General features: G+C 41.9%; 1 protein-coding gene across 8 annotated transcripts; it reads left to right on the top strand.

The window, feature by feature from the left end:
• Window positions 1-3,141: 3,141 nt before the first annotated feature.
• LOC117809316 lies at window positions 3,142-8,491 on the top strand. 8 transcript variants are annotated; one of them, XM_034678897.1, is made up of 5 exons: window positions 3,142-3,885; window positions 5,664-5,795; window positions 5,969-6,847; window positions 8,058-8,190; window positions 8,291-8,491. In XM_034678897.1, exons 1-3 carry the CDS (start codon window positions 3,834-3,836, stop codon window positions 6,733-6,735), a joined length of 951 nt encoding a protein of 316 aa, XP_034534788.1. In that variant the 5' UTR covers window positions 3,142-3,833; the 3' UTR covers window positions 6,736-6,847; window positions 8,058-8,190; window positions 8,291-8,491. The 8 variants fall into 8 exon arrangements, with proteins under 8 accessions (XP_034534788.1, XP_034534787.1, XP_034534786.1 ...); XM_034678896.1 differs by having other exon boundaries at window positions 5,969-7,430; XM_034678895.1 differs by having other exon boundaries at window positions 5,969-7,490.
• Window positions 8,492-9,063: the final 572 nt, after the last annotated feature.

Genomic DNA, 9,063 nt, shown 5'->3' with positions numbered 1-9,063 from the left:
GCGTACCTGCACCTACTATCACAGTAAAAAAAAAAGGGTTCTATTTACAGTGTCTGAGTCTGTTTACCTTAAATACATAGACCTGCCAACTGGTGCTGTTAACCATGGAAAAACTCAAAGGTGTCAGTTTTATCACACAGTGATCAGAAGAGCAGAATAACTTATGACCTTGTTAGTCCATCACAAGTGTCTGGTTGCTTCTGGCACAGTTTAACATAGTAAACATCATAGCTTATCTATTTAACTCTGTTTATGATCTGTATTGATTTCAAGAAAGTCATGGCACTGTGGTTTGTACAGAGAGAGCACCACCCACTGGCAGGCATGAGGTACTGCAAGGTCTTCACATCAAGAGAAAGTGAACCACATGTAACCACAGCCAACTAAGGTGTGAGGTGTAACTACAGTAACGATACATTATACCGATGACAGAAGTCTGAATATATGCATGCAATTTGTGTGTGCATGCGCTCGTGTGTGTGTGTGTGTGTGTGTGTGTGTGTGTGTGTGTGTGTGTGTGTGTGTGTGTGTGTGTGTGTGTGTGTGTGTGTGTGTCTATGTGTGTCTGTTGAAGACCAGAGCAGCAGCATGTACCAGACTCTCCTGCACCTGGACCTGGACCCAGCTGTGTGTCCTTAAAGAGTGATTGGTCTAAGGGTCTTTCTATTGAATTCAAAGATGGACGTCAGTCTGATCATCAAAAGTAATCGGTCACAGCGTTTTTATCAGAATCAAACATTATAAAAGTTTGTAGTAAATTTCAGCAGCACTGAAACCTGGAAGTTTCTCAGAGTTCATGTTTGTTCATCAGTGTTTGTGATTCTGTCAGAGTCCAACATGAGAGACCAGACTCTCCTGGACCTGGACCCAGCTGTGTGTCCTTAAAGAGTGACGTGTCTCTGGGTTGATTCATTGAGTTTAAAGCTGGAGAGATGAGTGCTGATGAAAGGTAAGACTCTCAAAGTGAACTTCCTGTTGTTGTGTGTGAAACATTTCTAACTGTGGTTAGGGTTTTCTCTGTGAAGGTGTTTGTAGGAGGATCCAGCAGTGTTTCTACCAGAATCCACTACGGAGAATATATCACATCAACACTGTGTGTCATTATATCATATACACTACATGATATTACATTTGTTCCGCAGAGTTCAGAGGCCAGAGGCCTCTTCACTCAGACTTGTTTCATGTTACAATAAATAGAAGAGTGAAGAAATGAATGTATTGATCCCCAATCACATGTATCAACATCTTGTGTGTGTAGCAGCTGTTTATGGTGAGGTAGTCTGATGAACAGCTGTTCACTTCAGGAAGAGAAATCCTCTGTTGATAGTTGACTCTGAATGATGTTTGATCTTTAATGCTGTCAAACAACTGATGCAGCTCATATTATGTCATGAAGTATAGCAACATCTTTCATCATTATAGAACAACAAATATAGAATTAACAAAGTCATCTGATGATCTGAGAGGAATGCTTTACACATAATAAACAAAATAATATCTACATACTTGAGGAAAGCTTAGTGCTTAATGCAACGCTGTGTCATCCTCCATGACTCCAAACAAAGAGGACCACAGGGGTGCAGGTTCAAGTCTGTTTACCTGGACTAGGACTCAAGACTTGGACCTGAATGTTCATCATATCAGCCTGCATGCAGAGTGGCATGACTACAGTGACTTGTTCTCTGGTGTTGCTTCACTGCACAGTGGATGTGTTTACCACACGTTTTCCAGGATCGCATTGGACAAGGGAGAAAAGCTGCTCGGTGGGAGGTGTCTGTTCTCTGCAAACTCTAAAGGTCTACTGGCTCTCCATAGAAACGTCTGTCTGGATGGGGATGAAGACAATAAACTTTAGGGGACATGTTTGAATGCAGTATCTTTGACATGAACAACTTATAACTGCTTCACTATGGCTGCTGCTGTATCAGATGGTGACTTATTTATTCTTCTAAAGAGACACAACAGTAGTCAGGGAGTAATAGCAGGCCACGACATAACCAGGGCCTCTAAGGGACAATGTATAACAGATTATTTAATAAACATTAAATACTGAGGATGTGTGACAATCTAAAAAGACTTCGGATACCACCGTCAACGTGCAGCACAGCCTCGGACCACCAGAGGGAGGAGGGCCGCAGAGGCTCAAGCAATGCAGCGTTAAAACCCAATTAACCAGCTAGAAGTGGAGCGAGATATAAACTTGATAAAAAGGTAGAAAACGCAGACTAACCCAGCGAACACGTGACCGAACCCAAACAAGCCTCCAGCCGAGCGAACTGCTCCTTACGGCTCCAGCTGAGCACCAATGAATGAGCGCGTCACCAACGGCACATTACGCGCTTCACAGTGAAAGAGGAGCGCGCATTACCTGTATGAAGGTAGCGTGAGCCACAACAGCAAACACGCCAAACGATTGCTTTGCCACGTCAGGCTGTAGCCACCTGGAAGGTGAGCGAGAGTGAGGCCCGGCCACACGCCTGTACATCAGTGCGTCCAGTCATCAACGCGACTGTGAGCTGGCACAGTGCCGTGCAGTGGCAGGGAGGGAGAGACATCTCACCACACCTTGATAAATGATAACTGATAGTAATCACTTTATTTTACCCGCTGCCACAGCACAGCGCTTTCAACTGCCTTTGCTGTGTTGCTTTCAGTCTTTGCTGTGTTGCTTTGCAGGAGGATCTTTGTTTTCACTTCAGCTGTGGAATTTATGTTTCTGTTTCTGATGGACTTAATGTTCTTTTTTTGAGCCCGGATGGCTGCTGCAGATCTAAATTCCTCTTGGATAACATTGAAGTATTTGACATTTCAGTCATATTAAGAACTCTACATCCTTTTGATTTAGATTATGATGGAGCGGTTCAAATATTGTGCAGGCCGTGCGTAAAATTGCGCGCTTAGCATTAAAAAATAAATAAAATTATTGGAGCAAGCCCCTGCAGCTAATGGCTTAATAGAGTATATTGTGGAGTTTCTTTTGTGAATATGGAGAGGTCTGAGGCGCGCGCCTCAGCCAAAATAATAAGATAATAACGCGCATTATGAAGTTTCCGGTTTTCAAGCACTGATTTACAATTTTTACTGTTTACAAAACACTTAATTTTTCTGTCTTAAGTGTGTGGCTCGGTTACAAAAGCCATATTTAATTGAATTGAATTGAATTGAATTGAATTGAATTGAATTGAAAGCCTTTGTCATTGTACATATAGTACGAATGAGATTTGGGAGAGCAGCTCCTTTAAAGTGCACACGCAATATATAACAACACAAGAGGTAGATGTTGCACAAAGAAAACAAGAAAACAAAGATAAGACAAAAAGGGTAAGACAAGATATCAGTGCAGGGTTGAAATTAATAAATAATAAAAAACGAATAACGAATATTGCACAGAGAGTGGAGGTAGTTATTGTACTACTATTAATAAAAGTAAAGTGGAGAATAAGGAGAGCGAGTTTGTCTCTGCAGTTTAATGTAATAAGTGTTCAAATTCAGGTTCTGCAGTGTGTCCCTCACTCTAAAGAGACAATGTGAGATCACTCACATCATTACTAATAACACAGAGGAGCAATAATTAATGCCACCCATATTCTGTCAGTGGCTGCCATGGGAACCAAACGGTGACGTGACCCGAGGTGACCTCAGAGCGTCGGGCCTTTAGAGAATCCTCTTTTGCACCTGGACTTGACCGGAGGTAACCCCGTGCAAAATCTGTCTGCTGGAAACTGAACCTTTTGGAAAAGTGATCTACTGAAAAGCTTTTTTTGGAGATCTTGACCGGAGGAAACCTCGAGGAGAAAACTTTTAATAACCTTCAGTTGTTCTACGGACTCTTCATGGAGGGGTATCTGCGGGCCAGAGACACATGGTGGTTTCACTACTTCGCTGGTAAGATATCTTCAAATATTTCAGGTTTTATTCGTGAAAATGATGTATTAGATAGTTAGAACATGCTCTGTTATAAAATAAATGCTGAGTTTAAGTCTGTTTGATGCTAAAAATGTGACATTTAATCGAAGTGTTTAGGAAATAAGTGATTTGACAGAGGTCCACACAGACGATCTTTGTTGGTGTAAAATAGCTTCATACTAATATTTTAGGACTCTACGGTTTTCCCGGGAAATGGATACACGTGAACACTGCTGTGGTGCTTTGAATTGTTGTTATTGTCCTTTAATACAATAAATATTCAACGTTTATCGTTTAATTTCAGTAAATCAAAGATGGCGACTGAGGTGTTTTTTAAATAATGCTTAAAATCAGTGTTTCTGTGTCACCATGGAGATGATAGAACCTTCAGGGAGGTGAAGTCAGAATGTGCAGATGTTATCAAACTCACTCCTGTGTCTGAGTTTGATTTAATGAGAGCTTTCTCAGTCTGTCAGTACAAATATTAGAAGATAAATGAAGCAGAATTAAAGAGTCAAAACAGCATCAGCTCAGTGTGGTCTGAGTGAAGGAGATGAAGTGAAATAAACTGTTACTGTATTTAAAACCAGATCTGATGGGTTCAGACATCTACCAGACATGTTGTGTTCATACTGAAAGGTGTTTCACAGTTTAATAGTTCCTACATGTGTGTTCAACCCTGTGGTTGACAAAGTACACAGGTTCATTATTTGAGTCAAAGTATAGATCCTCCTGGTCAAACATTACTCCAATACAAGTGAAAGTTGTTCAGTCAAATTTTATTATTATTATTATTATTATTATTATTATTATTATTATTATTTGCACAAAGCATGAGTGCAGTCAAGAATGCATGGGTGTACATTCTGCTATGTTCTGTTTATCTAGAAACATGATTTCATATCTAAAAAGTAAACCATGAAATATAAACTAAGTTACTCCAAGCACAGAAAAGTTTCAAATGTTCATCTGGAATTAAACATGTGTGTTAGCTACAGACCTCCACATGCTTTCTCAGGTTAGATGCTGATGTTTTGTAGGCTGTGATGAAGTTTGTGTGGTAAACAGATCAGAGATTTACAACAATACAAACAATCATTATTTATTTAAATTCCTCAAACGAGGGTTTAAAATATAGCCTAGTGCTCAGGTAGAGAATCATCATCCTTCTCAGTCATAGCCATCGTTAAAACGACTAAATGAACGGACTGATCTGAATAACGTTAGATCTGATCTACGCTCAACCGAGGTACGGCTACACCACTGAGACAAACCAAACACAAGTACAGGAACAGTTTACGGTCTTTGGGATCTGATTTCAGAAAATAAAACTCATCAGCTGATTTCAAAGCAAAAGTAGTGAGTAACTAGAGCATTGAAAGAAATACTGTGGAGTAAAAGTATGATATTTGTCTTTAAATGTAGTGAAAGAAATAAGTTTGCCCCCAAAAAATAATACTCAAGTAAAGTACAGATACTCAAAACATGTACACAAGTTAGTACATTTACTTTGTTACTGTCCACCACTGGTTCAACCTCACTGAAGCATTGGTGGAGTTGTTTTTAATGGAGCAACAAAAAGGTTTCTCATTTTAAAGTGAGATGGGGTGTTGTTAAGAAATGAACTCTAAAAAGTCTCGACTGCTTTGCTGTGTAACAGCAACAACAATACATTACAGCCTTACACCATATTAATCTATAATATATAAATAAATGCATGAGTCTAAGTGTGCAATATGTGAACCTTTCACCCTCAGAGGGACTCTACTGGCCCAGGAGCAACTTCTCCGAGGATCCTCCACCGCCCCCTGCTGAGGAAGAGGAGGAGGAGGAGATCGACGTCGTGGGTCTGGACGATGAGGAGGAGCCTCACAGACCTGATGGAGGAGGTGAATAGGATGATGGTGCTCCCAGGTTTACTGGAGAGGAGCAGACAAAGACTGAATCACACGATGTTGTGTTTGTTCTGCACACAGAGTGTTTCTTTGTGTCATGCGATCTCCTGATTCAAGGTGGAGTCACTGTATTTGTCTCTGAACACGTCCTGCTTTGTTTCTCACAGATGAAGAGGAGATTGACGTTGTCGGTCTGGACGATGAGGAGGAGCTGCAGGTGGCCGGGCCTCGCGGAGACGATGGAGGTGCCGACGCTCCTGACAGGTTTGAGCGACCTGACAGCCGAGGAGAGGAGGAGAGAGAGGAGGATGCCAGACCTCACTCTCCTCCTCTGCTGCCTGAGGGTCCTGCTTCTGCTGCTCCTCTTGCTTATCCTGTTCCTGTTCCTGCTAACCCCTATGCTGCTGCTCATGCTAACCCCTATACTGCTGCTTATGCTAACCCTAACGCTGCTGTTTATGCTAACCTCTATGCTGCTGCTTATGCTAATCACTATGCTGCTGTTTATGCTAACCTCTATGCCGCTGCCTATGCTAACCACTATGCTACTGTTTATGATAACCTCTACGATGCTCAATATTCTAACCACTACGCTGCTCATTATGCTAACCTCTATGCCGCTGATTATGCTAACCTCTATGCTGATTATTATGCTAACCTGTACGCCGCTCAATATGCTAACCTCTACACTGCTGCTTATGCTAACCTCTACACTGCTGCTTCTGCTGACCACTCTGCTGCTCGTTACGCTAACCTCTATGCTGCTCATTATGCTAACCTCTACATTGCTGACTATATTCTTACTTTTGGTTTCCTCAATCTTCTTTTTTTTGCTTACCCTCTTCTTCCTTCTTACGAAGCTGACGAAGCCTCTGAGTTTCAGATCCCTCAGGTGGAGCCAGAGACCCTCTGGCCCTGGGCTCATGAAGAGTGAGCAGAGCTCTTCTGCAGTGATGGCCCTGTGGAAGAAGACCCTGCATCTCCCTCCACTTCTTGTCTCAGCTCCTCCAAGAAGATGAGGAGGACGAGGGGCCTGCTGCTAGGAGGTCAGATGACAGTGACTGCGAATCATGCTGTCTCTCCTCCTCACCACTTGTAGGTTTCTCTCTGAAAGATGCTGCAGTGACCCTTTCTTAGTCCACTGACGCCTGGCCTCTGCGTCTGGCAGGACCAGTGATTCCAGGGACAGCCCTTGCGTCTGGCAGGGCTGAAGACCCCGAGGTAGCGTCTTGCACCGGGGGCCCATTTATTCCATCTCCACTTTCTTTTGCATGGCGGCTGGATGGACTTTTCTTTCTTTGATCCTGGGGGCAGGTCTCTGTGTCTGGCAGGGCCTCTTAGATCTCAGGTAGCCTTTGCGTCTGGCAGGGTTGTCGACCTCCACCGTGCATGTAGCCTTTGCGTCTGGCGGGGCTGGAGAGGACAGAAGTGGCCCTGGTTATGTCTTCGGATGGACTCAATCTCCTTGGTCACAGTGTATGAGACTCTTACTGACGGAGCCGTGACTGGACCACACAGGGAGAGAGTAGAAGAAAAGAAAATCTGCAGAAACGAGAAGAAACCAAACATCCTCTCCTCAGAACACAGGAACCAGAACCACCTGGTCTGCTTTACATCAGCAGACTGGAGGTGAGAGTCATTTTTATATGGAACAGAAGAACCTGCAGATCAGATCAACAACTTGCAGAGGTAAACTACAAACAATCCTTTTATATGGATGAGAAAGGTAAGTATATCTGACAAGATGAGACTGAGAAAAGGTAAGAATGAACTTATTCAAAAGTCAGCCCATTAATCTGAGCAGATGTAACTCTGGGTGCCATTTGATATTTTAAGAGAAGTCTATAATTATTAGTGCTGTTAAGACCTTTAATTATTTATGGCTGTGGTTATTTATGCATTATGTTGAAGGTTGTTTAAGTACAGAGGAATAATAATAAGATTTAAAGGAGCATTCCCACATTTAAAGGCTGAGCATTCAGGGAGTTAGGCAGCTGATGTAGTCATCTTATCCGTTGGCACTTTGAAAGCACTTTAAATTTCTATCTTCTGACTAACTCTAGTGATGACTATAATCGGACAAAGAAACACAACTGTTAGTGTTAACTGTTCATTCACTCTTCCTCCACCACCAGAGCTGCTGCCGTTCACATGATGTGAAAAAGGAAAGTTAGACTAACAATGCTGCATTTTCATTGATGAATATGATCATGTTTTTCATCCAAATATGTTTTATGTGTATTTTTTTAATTTCAGAGACTTTTGCTCCTGATGTTGATCCAGATGTTTCCTTGACGAGAGAAGAAGAAAAGTTTCCTCCTGATGAGATGAGAGAGATGACCGACCACGAGATGGAGAGCAGAGGCTTCCAGTGAGCAGAATTTAAAATGTATATTTATTCTTCTTTGAAGTAAAATGTTTGTGCTTTTCTGTGACACCATGAGGTCTGGAGACACTGACGTGCTCATGACGTGTTTTTGATTTCAAAGTGAAGGACTCTTCCTGGGTCTCTGGTTCTACTCAGAGATGATGTCAGTCAAACTACACAAAGGCGACATCACACAACCAGTTTGATGATGAAGCAGTCCACTAAACACTCTGCACCTGCTTCAGCTCCAGACTTTCTCCACTTCACTTCATTGTGATGTTCAGTTCAATAAAATAAAACAAAAGTCAAACATGAGAAATTATCTGGTGTTCTGTGAGATCCTTCAGCCTCACTGATGTTGGGTTAACATGAAGCTTCTGAAGTAATAAATCATCAGGTTCACTAAATCTAATGCATCTGAACAGGTTCATGAACAGCAGAGTCACAGGGCCTGTTTGAACAGGCAGGTGTCACATGGAGCAGATAATAAGCTCTTCAGAAGAGAACAAACTGAAGTTTATTATCATTAAAAGGTGTAAAAACAGCAGAATTTTAACCAGCACACAGATACAGGTCAGACAGGAGAGTAGAAAAAACGTGGAGCTTAGCCTGAGAGTGGCTCCAGAAGAAGGGTTATGTATGTTATCACTGAGATTAAATGGTAAATCTCCTTTATGGATTAAACAAGCAGCCAGACAGCTTTTAGGCAATTTAATCCAACTTTGACTCGTCCGCTCTGCTCAGTTTTTCAAATTTCAGGAAATCAATTTAAACTTGAAATACTGAAACTATCAGGACAATTACAAACTGTCTGAGATATGGATTTGACCCTGTGGCAGCATCACCTATTAGTATTAGTAGTACAATAGAAGCAGTGGCTCTTGGGGTAAATAT

The sequence above is a fragment of the Notolabrus celidotus genome, unplaced genomic scaffold, assembly GCF_009762535.1.
Source record: "Notolabrus celidotus isolate fNotCel1 unplaced genomic scaffold, fNotCel1.pri scaffold_252_arrow_ctg1, whole genome shotgun sequence".
In the NCBI taxonomy this organism is placed as follows: domain Eukaryota; kingdom Metazoa; phylum Chordata; class Actinopteri; order Labriformes; family Labridae; genus Notolabrus; species Notolabrus celidotus.
The sequence above is the reverse complement of the archived record's forward strand: the minus strand, read 5'-3'. Positions and strand labels throughout refer to the sequence as shown.